We start from the raw sequence: 14,673 nt of genomic DNA, 5'->3' as shown, positions 1-14,673 counted from the left end.
AAAAAATAAAAAATAAAATCTAAAAATCAAATCCACTTGTCCTTATATTCTTCATCTTCCTCTCAAATATAACTGCGTTCTGTGGGTGCTTTGCTATTTTTCGATCTGGTCCCCTGTTCCCCTGCTTTTATGTCACTCTGTGCCAGAGCTTTACTGAAGTCATGCCTTTTATCAAGCAACAAGTGCCCTCTTTATGGCTAAGCTTGGTGCACAAGTTTGATTTAAACTGCACATCGTGTCCCCGAGGCTGTCATCGCAGGAAAAGTCTTGGAGCTGTTAAAAAGATGAAAGCAAGTGGGAAATGTGTACGTAATGTCTGTACCTGCGGTAAGGTGAGGCAGAGGCACGTTCAATTGTACACTTAAAGCTGCATTCAGTAACATTTACAACAAGGTTGAACTCACAGAACATCTAGAGTGGAAGTTTCAAGTGTGTGATGATGGTAAATGCACTGTCTAACAGACCGGTGCACAGGAAGCCTGTCCAACCACACCCAGTAATGCTCCATTAATTTTAAAACGTAACGGTTTTCACCTTTAAATATTTTATTCCTAACAATGTTTTTGCTTCATATCCAATCACTATCAGATATTTCCTCATCAGATATTTGATCATGCAGCCGTCTCTTCTCCTTTTTCCTCTCCGTGACTGATGCAACTGTTGTGTGTGTGTGTTTAGCTCATTGCTCTCGTCCACACCTCGTTCCACTGGCCCTGCTGTCGGCTTGTACCCGTTTTGAGAGCTGACAGGGAGGATCTCTCTTCCCCTCGAGCTGACATACAGTACAGGGGCAAACAAAGTGAAGTGAGATAGACAGAGCCGACAGCTACATATCTCCCTCTGTCTCTTCTTTTCTATTGTGTCTCTCTCTGCTGCTTTTTTATTTTTTTATTTTTATCACTCTCACTGTTTGGTGTCTTTATCTGTCCTTCACCTTCCCTCTCTGTCTCTCTGTTTGTCTGTCTGTCTTTTCCCAAACTCCCTCCTCTTGCTCCACAGTCTGTACATATCCCACCATTGTTTGTGCACGTACAGGCTTGAGGCTGTGGCTGTAGGCTCCACTGCAGTCTCTTAAGCCTCTTGACAGACACATAAGACCAATAAAAATCTAAACTAAGCCATCAGAGCAGATGTACCTGCTCTGCTTATAAAATCCAATTGATTTAGTTTCACGGCGGGTCAGCGTTTTTCCTTTTATTCCTTTCTTTTTTTCAAATGCCACACCTTCAAGATTTAATTTTTGGCCAAGATAAAACCACAGATGCTGCTTTTGGTGGATGTTGTTTCATCACTTTTTCATCATCCTCAGTGCGGACCTGACTGCTGTTTGGGTTGCTATAGCCTGCAGCAGTGAAACTGAGCTCGTGTAGTTTTTTTTTTTAACAGTGATGGGTAAGGCTCTATTGCTGATGTCATGTCAATGAGGTGTGATGTCAGACACTGTTTAATAGTGCTGCTGACAACTAAACACACAGCCTGCCAAATGCACCACAAATCTCTGTGGATTGATAATGGACTGCATGTGTGTATGTGTGTTTGCATGCAGTCACAAAGGTCACACACCCTCAGGTTTGCGTGTGTTCTGCTCAGGTCACATGTTCGCCCTTTTGATTTCCTGACAGCTTTGTGTGTGTGTGTGTGTGTGTGTGTGTGTGTATACGTGTATAGTTTGTTGTAATTTGATAATTTGATTCAAGAGAGCTTGAAGTGTAGATGGAGGTCAGTCACACCTCCCCTTCCCTGAGAAAGCGCCGTTGAGGGATGGTAGATGTAGAACAGAAAGGAAGTGGGGAAGTTTAAGTTGAGTCAGAATGAAAGAGAGACAGATTGGTGCAGTAGGTTTCATCTTTTAACCGTTATACCTGGAGGAAAAAAAAAAAAGCAGATGTTTCTCCTCTCAGTCTTCCTCTGTCTCTCTTCCATCTGTTAGTGTGAGCAGCAGCCTACTCTCCGCTTCTCTACCGCTCTGCCTCTGATTCTCCCTCCATTCTTCTCTACGGTACCACTTATTCTCCCTAAATCTTTTACTGCTTTATCACCGGCCTCACCCACACCCTTCCCTTCCCTCCTCTCACTCTGTATATTTTTCGCCTTTCTTCCTCCACTCTCCTCTCTGCAGGGTGGGAGGATGGGTAGGCACCAGTGTCGGTGTGAGTTTCAGCTGCTGCTGAAAATCAACTCTCTCTCACGCTGCAGCTCCCGGCGTTTGCATCTGGAGTGTTGAGATGATGAGAGCGAGAGAATGGATGATTTTGTCAGTCTGGTGTCGTGGTTTATCTGAGAAGTCGAGTAACCACGAGATGAGGATCATTCTGGTTAAGTTTTTAGTCACCACTCTGTTTCCCACCAAGTTAAATAAATAAACGGACTGCGTTTCTATAGTGCTTTTCCAGTCTTATTGACCACTCAAAGTGCTTTACGCCACACATTCACAGTCACATTCACCCCCTTCACACAGCACTTGCTTTCTACACAGGGCATCTCTGTCATACACATGCATACACGGATGCCACATCGGAGGTGATTTGGGGCTCGGTATCTTGCTCAAGGGCGCTTCGACACGTGGAGTGGAAGAGGCGGGGGTCGAACCGCAGACCCTCTGAGTGGACGGCTCGGTCTACCTCCGGAGCCACCGCTGAGATTTGTGAACGCTGTAACATGCTTGAAAAGAAAACAAGGAGGCGAGGAAAATGAGCAGACAGATGATCAGCGTCAGACTTCGAAGTGGCCAGGATAGTCAGACAGAGAAAACAAAGGCAAGGTGTGCACTTACAACCAGACTGTCAGTTATCAACACCCCTCACAGTTTGCAGACCAATTGCCTGGTTCAGCTTTGGCCTGATGTGCTCCCCCGCAGTTTTCCAGTCTTACGGACATCTTGTGGGTGTGATCACTTTCAGTTTCACCCCCAGATGAAGTATTTTAATTTATCTGCGTCTTCTTAACTTAACTGATAGACTAGGACCCATGTTGTAATAAAACTGGCATTATTCTTTAAAGCTGCATTGATTCATATTCTAATAGTAAGAATGGATTAAATTATTGTGTGTACGTGAAAGGCGTTGTTTGTAGCGACAAGCCTGAGTCTGCAGTTTCCCCTCTGACCTAGCATCTTTCTTTGGCAAAGTTAGCGGTTAGCAACAACAAAATAGCCTGATATCTAACTCATGGGCTCGTGGAGAACAATAAAGAGCTAAAAGGAGAAGTAAATACTGTGCTCACCTTCACCCTGTGGCCAGAAACATGACGCCGAGTGAATGCTAATGCTGCTACATACCTGCTGGATGTGTAAATAAGCAAGTGTTTGCTAACACATTAGCCGTATCCCCTCAATAACATATCAGCCAGTGTTGTGTTTACAGCATGCTGCGCAAAAAAAATCAATGAAGGCAACATAACTGGTGATTTTTTTTTTTTTTTTTTTTCTATCATGCTTGACTTATTTGGAGCCCTCTGGGGTGTCTGTTCACAGACATAAAAACACCGGAGCTGAAGTCTGGTGGCAGCTCAGCAGCGACCCCTGTGTTCTCCAGGGAGAGCTGGCATCAGATCACTTCCCAGTGAAATCCAGGCTGGTTTGTTTGTTGGCAATAACGCCTTTCAGCCCAGTCACAGGAAATGTCCCTCACGCTTTCATGCACCTCACTGGCTGTGATTCGCTATCCCAAGGTACAAAACACATGAACTACAGGAAAGTGAGACGGGATTAAAGAGGATCCGAACGACCAAAGTCTTTTTCAGTTCCTTGAGAAACCACTTTAAAATATTCACTGCTTAAATATTTAGACATGGAAACAGGAGTAGTGATGTCATAATCCATTGGTAATTACTACAGAGGAAGGGGGGGGGAAAAAGACAAATTTATGCAGGTGAGATAAAACCTCCCAAGAGGATTATAATAATCATCTCATCTCTACTTTGGCATCAGAGGGCTATCTAATGCATGCACTTAGCTAGCTTTGAAACCACACACACACACACACACTCAGATTAATGCCTGGGAATGAGGTGAGGCTTTAGCGCACTGACCTATATTTCTGTTTAATCTGAGTCATATATGAATCTTTCTGTTCAGGCCAGTAGGACAGACTGAGATGTTGCTTGTGTTTCACCCTGCACTTTATGACTGGGGCAAAAGCTAATGTTACCTTAGCTGGAGATCATGCAAATGAAAAGCTAATCAGAAGAAACACTGTGCTTTTCCTCTTGAAACTGACAAGCTCGGTGTGTATCGGTGTGTGGATGCGTTTGCAGCAGCCTCTTCACTGATCATCATGTTAGAGGGAATGTGGAGGGGGAAACAGCAGGAGCTCTCAGCGATTTATAGACACATTCTCTTTTTAATAAGTGGCTGCGCAGCTCACCTGCACAGTTTGTATTTATTTTTGAGTTCTTTCACAAGTCAGATACTGTAGGTATAAGATTTTACATTTAGTCTCTGACTCTGAGGCGGCGCTGAAATGTTATTGAGCCCCAAGCTGCACTTTTTGTCATGCGGCACAAAAAAAAAAAAAAAAAGTAATAACATTCCTCACACAAGTCTGTTTTGAAAGCTCAGCTGCGTGGTTTTGAGCGAATGGTTATTGTTGCTAGTGAGCGGTTTTTGCGATGGTGGTTCTTTTGCTATCTCCACACACACACAAAGGCAGCGGAAGGAACCTGGCGGCCCGGCAATGGAGGAGGCGAAATGAAAGCCGTTCCTCCTGGGTGATTCTGCCGGCCTGGCTTTTGTCTGCGCTGCCTATCAGACCTCTTCGTCTGCACATGTGTGTGTTTTTGTCTGTTTCTGTGTGCGCGAGTGCCAAGTTGTGTCCCGCTCAAGGCCCTCCTCAGCACTGCTACTTCCAGACATCCGCCTGCCCTCCTCTCCCGCTGTCGACCCCGCGTTGATTCCCCTGCTTTTAAATGCGTGAAGCCACCTCCTGGCATTCCAAGCTCAGCCAGAGGAATCACCTCTCTGCAGATTCACATGGGCGCACACATACACACACACACACACTGACTTAATCTGTCTTATGCTACGCTTAAGCTGTCAGATCGCTCTCCTGCTCTGTCACACTCATGAGTTTATGTGCCTGTAAGTGTGCTTCATATATGCATAAACACATCTTTGTGGTTTGGCTTTTCTGACTGCACAAAGATCCCTGACTAAGTCCTTGTGTGTTGTTAACCACATTCGCCCTCTCACTGCCTTGAATCCTTGAGGTGGTGGGACACGTACAGTATTTTAGCATGACGTGGACCCTTTTCAATTCACCACATAGTAATACAAGCCTGAAGCCTTTGATTAGGAACACAGTGTGCATGAAGCTGGCTAAGACAAAAACATAGCTGAGCTAGTTTTGGTCGAAGTAGGAATGTTTTAGTCACATAGCTGGAATACAAGGCACTTTTGGTTTGGCAGAAGCAGTTCTGACTGTGTTGTGCTTCTGGCCAGTGGAATTAAAAAAAAAACAAAAAACGCTGAATGCATGAGGAAAGCATGAGGAAGTGAGGAGCTTCTGTGGGTTATGTGCTTTTGAAAGTGTTCACCTTTCAAATGGGTGAGAAACGGGATGAAAACAGGTGCTGCTTCCCCTTCAGATATCGTTCTTCTTTTTCAGAATCAACCCATTAATCAGCCCTTACAAGTGTGTGTTTGTTTGTGTGTGTGTGTGTGTGACTGTTTCATAATGCTCGCACATATATTCCCACACACAAATGAAATATTCATGATCCTTACATTTGGCAGCAATGGAGGCCAGTGGAGTGCCATCAGTGGCTGCGTTGTCAAATTAGCATATTAATGATATAAATGCTGTATAATTAACATGTGGGAGTGGATTATGCGTGTGAATCACTGTCAGATCATTTGGAGAGAAGAAAGGGTCAGGCTAATGAGGTTAAAAAGCACATTAAGTGCTTTGAGTGAAATTCGCTGTGTGATTTAGTGCATTTTTCATTTTTCACTTTAATGGTGACGTCTCTGTAAATCTTACTCTAGCAGCAACATAACATCGAGCTTTGATCGTTGGCGGTATACCTGCCTCATTCAAACATGGCTTTTTTATTTTTTTATTTTTTATATTTTTTTTGAAGGAGGAGCACTGGTGCTCTTCTTACTCAGAGCCTGTGGCAGTGTTTGTTCTTCTAAGGAGCTTAGACAGAGCAACGAGCAAACCAAATGTAACGCGGTTTGACAGGCCTTGACTCCAAGTGGCAGCCTAAAACACATGTAAGCCTAATCCAAGCCAGCAGGCTTTCTAGGGATCGCGACTTACTCAGCAGAATGCGGTTGCAAACTAACAAACACGGATCTAGTCCTAATGGAGGAAAGTGAGGTGAAAGTGCATTAAAGAGATCGAAATACAACCTCTGATTGGACACAGTTGCTGTCGGATAATGATTAGATAATTTGCTTTCAGTGCGACTTTGTTTGGTTGGATGTCTGGGTTAGGGCTGCAGCTAATGATTATTTTTTAATTATTGATGACACTATGATGACTTTTTTAATAATTAATTCTCAAATAGTTATTTGTCTGTAAGCCTATAAACATTCCCATTGCAACTTCCCAAAAATGCAAGGTGGCATCTTCAGATGACCTCTTACGTCTCTAACTAAATCTCTAAAAGCTGACAATTAGGGAAGCACCAACTTATCTGCTGATACTGGGTACTGATCCAAAACCAGTGCCCTCCTTTTTATTTATTTCTATTTAAAATTTAAACTGTGTTCCTCAGTGTGAAACTCATTGAGATCATTTTTATGTGAGGTAACCTGTCACTGAAAAACTCCTGTCTTCATATGTCCAACATGATGTCTTCTTCCCAGAAAAGACACCTGATCTGAAAAGGATCTATTGCAGTCAGACCCTGACTGCAATAGATCCAAAATAACTAGACCTGCTCCTCAATGCTGTTTACAAGCAGCTATGGTCAAAAGACTGGTAATAATACATGTCATTTTTTCAGGCACTTCTCTCCCCTCTGCATTTCTCTCCTGTGACAAGGAAGATGAACCGTGTCATTACAGCTGATAGACAGTTAACTGGGAGCCGCTCAGGTATTACAGTTATTGACCCACAGACCTGAGACTCACAGGAATGCAACAGGAGCCTATTTGGACCAGATTAATTCACTTGCGTGTGTGTGTGTGAGTGTTTCTGTGTGTGTGTGTGTGTGTGCATACACTATTTACAGGTAAAAAAAACCCCAATTAATTTGCAAGATATAGCAATAAAAGATGCGTGTCATAAATGGCGGGAGAATGTTTAGATTTTCTGATTGTAAAATGGTTTTTAATGAGCTTGTCTGTAAAGTTAGAGTGAGGACTGGATAAAAGGAGGATTAAACATCAACATTTTCAGTTAATATAATGCCGTCTGTTGGTCTTTGTCCTTAAGCAAAGCACCCTCCACACAATCTGATAATCCCAAAGTGTCTCAAGTGTTGCGATGGAGATGTTCGCTGCCACGTTAGCCCCGTGGACACCCAGTGACACGCTGCATCAGTGTCAAACCACCAGCTCTGATGCTCGCTGCTTTTGTCGGTCTCGATTTCCTTCATCTCTCTCGTTTTCTCTCGAGAACATTGACGGTGTGAATTGTTTCTCCCCGTCTCCCTCTTCATCAGTGTGCCTCTGTTTATTTGTGTGTACATGAGTGCTTATCCAGGCTGCCATATCTGTGTAATGTCTAGTTCGGGGATGACAGTCTGGTGCAGAACAACAGCGTCCTCACCATGACCCAGTGGTGTCACATAGAATCAGGCTGTGTGTGTGTGTTTGTGTGTGTCTGTGTGTGTGACAGAAAGGATCTGAGTTTTGCCTTTTGGTGGCTGAAATGCTGGTCAGTGCAGGCCATCTGGAAACTGGTTCAATAGGCAGACAGCGTGTCAGTGTGTGTGTGTGTGTGTGTGTGTGTGTGTGTGTGTGTGTGTAAGTGTCATATCTGAGCATCAGCAGGTCTGCTTTTGTTCAGTTTACGCAATAGGATATTCATGCACCAGTGGCATCCACTTAGACGTGTCATGCTCGTGTGTGTGGCGTGTGTGTGCATCGGTCCGTTCATGGGATTTTACCCCTGCTATGCCTGTGTTTGTACTCTGTGGCAGCTGTGTGGTCAAACAGCCATGAATGGCATCTTTCTCCCCGTTTGTACTCGCTGTTCTCTTTTTCTGGAGCAATAGGACACATCCTGCAATCGGAGCAAATGGGACACAACAACAACAAATCAATTCCCTGGAGAGTGAACACCTTTCCTGTCTCCACAGTGCATCATTGGGCGGTTAGCCCGTCCAGGCAGTTGACAGCAGACAGTCAGACCCAGACGGATGACAGGCAGTTAGAGACAGACAGACGGACAGACAGCAGCTGGCTTGTGGATCGACAGGCGGGAAGCTTTCATTTCACAGTTTAAAAAAAAAAAAAAAAAGGCGACTTGAAACTGAATAATTTAGTTCACTGCAGCTGGGAAAGTCACTTGGATAATTCATGCATTGGGCACACTTTGTGAGTGCAAGTGTGTTTGCTGTGATTGCCTCTGTACGTGCATGTGTGTGCGTCAGTGATCGGGCTTTGAATGAATCACAGAAAGTAGGCAAGTTTCGGGTTCCTCTGCGTGCGTGCGTGCAAGCGGTTGGTCTTTTGAATGAATTACAAAGTCAGATGTGCACTTGTGACAAATCCCTTGTAAAGATGGTGTTTCTGCAGCTTGAGGGATAACAAGGAGCTGGCGAAGCTTCAACGCAACGTGAAACTCAGGAGGACACACACTAACACACACATGCACATGAGCTACAGACGGCACATAGGGTCTAGCTGCTGTTTGATTGCATCAGCAGACTCGATCTCAGTGTCAACATGAGAGTGTGGGTGGATGGGTAATTCAGCTGAATCCTCTCAAGGATAGTGGGCTAGTCTGCCAGAAAAAAAAATAAAACCTAAAACTGATAAATAAACACCTCTGGCAGTCAGCCTCTGATTTTCAGCAGATATTTCTCTTGGAGAGCAACTTCGTCTATTAGTAAAGTTCACCCTTTTTCAGTTTTTGCCAATTTTTATCAACAAATAATCTTTTTTAAAAAATTTTTTATATGGAACAGCCGTTTAAATAATTTTCAACCCAAAGACTTTGGGTTAAACACATCCAAGACATCCCAACGCATCCAAGAGTTGTTTTTTTACTTTCAAGGAACATTGATTAAACGCTTCTGCAGACGGAAGTGAAAGCAAAATGTGAATTTGCACCAGAATCCAGAAGAAAGTTCCAGAACATCTTTGTGTGTCCATGAGTCCATGACACAATATCTTAGTGTCCACAGTATTTGAGACTCATGGTCTCTGGGTGCATGTCCTTAAATTGTTCTGGATTAAATATAATCCCTCTCCGGCAGGGGGGAACTTCTCCCAGTGGTGTTGGGACAGTGCATTCAGGTACACTGGGCGTGATCCATGCAGGCAGAAAGCCTCTCTACACACTTCAGCTGAGCCGGGATCTCACTCAGTTCTGCATGACAGCGGCTCTTGTTAGACGTTTCCACTGCAAATCCAAGTGAAGCTGTCTTTTTTTTTTTTCTTTTCCCTCCTCCGCACGTGTGTGTCCATGTGTGAATGCGATGTCTGTGCGTATCCATGTGTGCTCGCATACATTGCCGTTTGAATGGACTGCCTGTGTGAATTTTCTGTCTGTAGGAGCTTGTGTAGACATTTCTACAGTGTGTGTGTGTGTGTGTGTGTGTGTGTGTGTCACCTGTCAGCGTTTGCAGGCTGGATTTGTATGTATGTGCGCAGTGGTTGACATATCTGTGTACACATGCAGGTTTAAGCGTGTAGGTTAATTCATCCTGTGTGTGTGTGTGTGTGTGTGTGTGAGTCAGCGGGACGTAGCTCTGTTTTAAAGAGCTGGTTGAAGAGCTGTCAACTGACACTCTGCTGATGACTGTTCTCACAGTGCAGAGTACTGCTCAGCATCACTGTCCCTTCTCCCTCACTTATTCTCACTTTCAGGCTTTTCTTCAACATTGATTCAAAACCTATAAAATCTTAAATCTCAGCCCAATATATGAATTTCTTCTCAAAACTGTATCTTGTTGCATTCTAGTGTTTCTGAACTCTTTGTTCTTGCGTTCTTCTTTCTGCCACTTACTGCACACCGCCATCTGTGAAATGCAGGATCTCTTTTTCTGCCTCTTCTTTCATTCCCTTAAAGGGGATTTCCAGCTGTTAGGTATATTTTGGGACTCACAATAGACAGACTGTGAAAAGAATGGTGTTGCAGAGTCACAGATAGTCTTTTACTCTCCGGTGCGGGCCAAGCTTCAAATATGCAGGCTTCCTGTTACAAAAATTGCAGTCTTAAAGCCCAATGTGACATAAACCTGATGGCATCACCAGAGGTTATTTTTTCAGACTTTAGAAAGCTGCCTCCCACTGTTTTCACAGACTGAGTAGTGCTCCTGATAACTAGTAAGCTGAGCTTCATGTCTGATGATCTCCATCTGTTTTAATAGTGATCTGAGAAACAGAGAACATGAAAAAAACTTGATGTTTGTGTCTTATGTATGTCTCTGTATCCTGCAGTTCCTTTAGTGCATGGTTAAGCATGGTTTCAGTACGAGGTCATTGGAAGATTAGAGAAAGTGACAGAGATGTTGTTTTACCATCTCTGTGTACCTCTGAGGTGGTCTGCCGGCGAGTCTCTCAGCACTGAGTGACTGTCTACAGTAAACAGCTCAGGATGACTCAAATGCAGGCTCTGCATCACCCAGAGTGATTTATGACCCCTGTGTGTTCAGGATTGAACGGGTGGTGTTGCATCGTTTGAAATTGCTGTGACTCTGAATGTTCTATTTTCAGTCTTTTCTCTCTATGGTTTGAAAGGTTTTGTCTTAAAATGGGGTTCATATATTCTGTATATTACTCAGAATGTACTTATACAAGTTTGATTTGTGCTTTGCTATTTTGAGTTTGTGCAGAAATGCAGGGATATTTCATAAGCTTTGATTTTATTTCACCGACACAGGTTATCGATTGCACCTCCTCTCTCTAAGTTGTTTTTTTTTTTTTTTTTATCTTGATTTTCCAGAAGCGTATTGTTTGGTATCACTCTGCTCATGTCTCAGGACCTTTTTCTAACTGCGCATAACCAAGATCAAACATAAAAAAAAAAATAAAAAAAAAACTCATGTGGGTGTTTTATGCCTGTTTTTGTTGCAGTGCTGGCCAGTTTCCGAGGGACCGTCCAGCATGGCCTCCCACTGGAAATTGGAGACACGGTGCAGATCCTGGAGAAATGTGAAGGTATACTTGTGCGCACGTACACACTTAGTATGTGTATATTACCCTACAGGCAGCTGCTGTCTGTGTGTCAAAGAAACTGAAGTGGCAGCACAAGTAATGAAAGCAACTGCTTTTGAACACATGCGGTGACACACTTAAAAAAAAAAAGACAGATTTATGCAGGCAACCATGAGCAGAAATAGAAGAAATAGACACCTGCTGTGGAAACAAACACATGCAGGGACACTCAGGTGGTTGTTGTGCCCATCTGGTGCACTTCCACTGTGGTAACACCACACTTCTCACACAACCTATTGAGGGATGTCATGGTGGAGTGTACACACGAAATGAGCAGCATCATGCCTGTGATGAATGCCTGTGGAAATTCATGTTTGCTGCCGTTTCCTGGACCACGGGCTGGCTGCTCTTCCTGCCTTCCTGCCCACGCTGAGTCTGTTTTTCTCCTCTACTTGCTTTCTCTTACTCTCTCTCTCTCTCTCTTTCACTGTCTGTCTCTCCCTGCGTACGTTAATATGTTTTTTTTTTTCCTCCTATCTCCAAGTGTAAACGGAAAATAAGAAAGACAGCTGATAAATCAGATGATGTAAAGTTTTTTAGAGAAGGTAACGGTGGCAATCATAACACATGAAGTGTCTAATATAACATTTCAGAATTTAGTCTTTGACCTTTTTTTAATTTCCAGAATAGCGTCAAATCATCCGACCACAACAAAGCCTCACTCTTGTGCGCACCTTAAGCAGCCATACACAAACACACACACACACACACACCTTCCTCCTCTGGAGCTCTTGATAAACACTGTCTTACTTCCTGTTGGGAGACAGAAGCGCTCACTCATACACACCGAGAGAGTCGGCCAGCCAGGCAGGCAGTCGAGCAGCCAGTCGTGCAGCCAGCCAGCCAGAGGGATGTGATATTGCAGTAAAAGACCCAGAGGAAGTAGACAATAGCACAGCCAGCGGAATGCTTGGCCCAGAAGGGAGGAACAAAAATCAAAATCCTGCCAGCAGCGAGGAGGCTGAGAGATGGGCTGCTGACAGCAGAGGAGACAGACTAATGGCTTTGCCTCATGTTGATACTGTTGACAATTCAAAACACAGGAGCTTTCAGAGTGAATGTGTCTTTGCTGACATGTGGCCCCTGTCTTAAACAAGGAGTGAACACATTAGGCTGAGGGTACAGTATACAAACTGTTGTGTCTGATAGATCCCCGCAGCCCTGCAACTGCACAAGTATCCCCTGGCGTATACACACCGCAGGTTGGGAATAACTGATTGAAAACATTGATCAGTTATCACAGCCTGCCAAACTATTACAGATGTGTTCCCTCCTCGACTGACACAAAAGCTTGCAAAGAGCTGCCACAGCATTTGACCTCTGCCACTGAAGGAATGACTCATCTAGGAAATACTGAGCATATGTTCCACGGTGCAGCCCCAGACAAATTGCAAAATGCTATTCTGGCCATGCATGTCTGAGATAAGTCAGGGAGAAAAATGCTACCTAAGTCACAGATGCTCTGGCAAAACCCAACAGTGATTAGAATAATCTAATACATTTACATTTGAGCTATTTTGCAAATGCTCTTATCTGGAGGGACTTAACAATGACTGCAACAGTGCAATGAGCTTATACTGCCAGTTTGGAAAAGAGCATCAGCTCAGAGCCTCTGATGTAAATGTATTAGATTGTTTCTATCAGCGCTGGGATTTGCAGAAGCATCAAGCACGTTCTAATTTGGCTTGAGCTCAGATTGGAGTGTGTAATGGTGTGAGAATAGTGAGAGCGTATGCAAACCACAAGTTTTTTTTTTCACCTTTTTTCTCTGTATCTGCTTTTTTTTTATTCACACCTGTGAGGACAAGTAACAGGGAGGTTAACAGAGCTTTCAGTGGCTTTGTGAGTCACAGGTTTCTACCCCTTCAGTCTGCTGTGCATTAGCCTGTGGTCACTGCACACATAAGTTGTGAAACAAACAAGTTGTTGTATAACACTGTGCTGTTGAGTTCAGCTAAAAAAATATCTGAGAAGTTGGCTTCTTTTTTTTTTCCGGCGGTGGACAGTTAGTCAGTTGATGGTGAGATACGTAGATAGCCATCCATTAATGTCTACGTCCCTTTTTCACATGACGTCGAGTTGGAGACGTAAATGTCAGGTGGGCTAGTTATGAACTCCTTTGTAGCTGCAGCTGCCAGAAGGACTGGACCATCTTCATTAAGTCACTGTCAAAACACACACTTTGCATCTCCTTCCCTGTCCTCCTGTTATTGAATATGTTGTTTTCCATATTTCTCTACCTTGTCTGTTCAGCAGTCCAGGCCAGGTGTAAAGATATAAAGGAGTGATATTCATAGTGAATACTGGAAATAAAAGTGATGCTCTGTCTCCGCAGGCTGGTACCGAGGATTCATCTTGAAGAATCCTAATGTCAAGGTGAGCAAACAAGCTTTGTGTGTGTGTGTGTGTGTGTGTGTGTGTGTGGGCATGTATTGCTTTTTTATTATTAATATCATTAAATGCTGTGTCAACTTACAGAGCAGGGATTTCATACTGAACGTTTCCCTCAGGCCCATCATTGTTAGCCACAACTGGCAGCTCATCCAGCTTGGATTTCATGTGTCAGTGACAGATTTCATCAGCTGTAAATATTTCTTTCTGTCAGTTGGTTAAACTAAATACTTTTGTCTTGTAACAGTGCTCAGCGTGTTGGTAACTTCAGCTGCATGTGGTTAGCCGCTGTCTCTTCATCAGCTACGCTGGTGCTAAACCCCTCACACACTTACGGTCCATCCATTTAGCATTATTCTGCCTGACGGGAGCTCTTGTAGCACTGTGTGGGGGTGTACTGACAGTTCTCTCACTCTCCTGCCAGTTGTGCTGCATCCATTGATCGTTGTTAATGTTGTTGGTAACTCTGACAAATCAAAAGGTCTAATTGTAGGTTCAGTCTTATTAGCAGGCGTCTGTGGAGGTTGACATCGTATAATTCCCAGCGTGGCACCAACTCACTCCGACCTGAGCAGAGGTCGAATCAGCCACATTAAGTTAAAACTCCTGTGTGGGTGTGCAGGGCCTCTAATGGAAACAACTTTTCACCGACATGTCACAGAGTGAGAAGCACAGGTGTAAATAATAAAATGAAAGACGGCTGAATTCCATTTAGCTGTATCATCAACAAATAGTCGAGTCAGTTCAGGTCATGTGTCCATATAGTGTTTTTTTTCCCAGCAGAAGTGCTGAGGAGCACCTCGCCCCAGCGCTTTGTCAAAAAACAACACATCACCACCGCCATTCAGTGTCCAAACGATCTGCTCCCACAACTGGGCTTTTCTGTCTCTGCTGTGATAGATTCTATCCCACATATCGTAAAGCTCTGGATAGCTCTGGCTTTTCTG

The 14,673-nt window shown here is 43.8% G+C and overlaps 1 protein-coding gene across 4 annotated transcripts in view; it reads left to right on the top strand.

The window, feature by feature from the left end:
• Positions 1 to 14,673, top strand: part of dock4b (dedicator of cytokinesis 4b) — a 112,942-nt gene that overhangs the window by 19,609 nt on the left and 78,660 nt on the right. For all 4 annotated transcript variants that reach the window (XM_071501779.1, XM_071501782.1, XM_071501781.1 and 1 more), the window contains exons 2-3: positions 11,195 to 11,278; positions 13,671 to 13,711. In XM_071501779.1, the coding sequence (XP_071357880.1) occupies positions 11,195 to 11,278; positions 13,671 to 13,711 (125 nt within the window). The remainder of the gene's footprint in view (positions 1 to 11,194; positions 11,279 to 13,670; positions 13,712 to 14,673) is intronic.

This window comes from Trachinotus anak, unplaced genomic scaffold, assembly GCF_046630095.1.
Source record: "Trachinotus anak isolate AG129_WGS33_773 ecotype Australia unplaced genomic scaffold, CSIRO_AGI_Tana_v1 ptg000018l, whole genome shotgun sequence".
NCBI lineage: Eukaryota > Metazoa > Chordata > Actinopteri > Carangiformes > Carangidae > Trachinotus > Trachinotus anak.
This window is presented reverse-complemented; position numbering and strand designations above follow the sequence as displayed.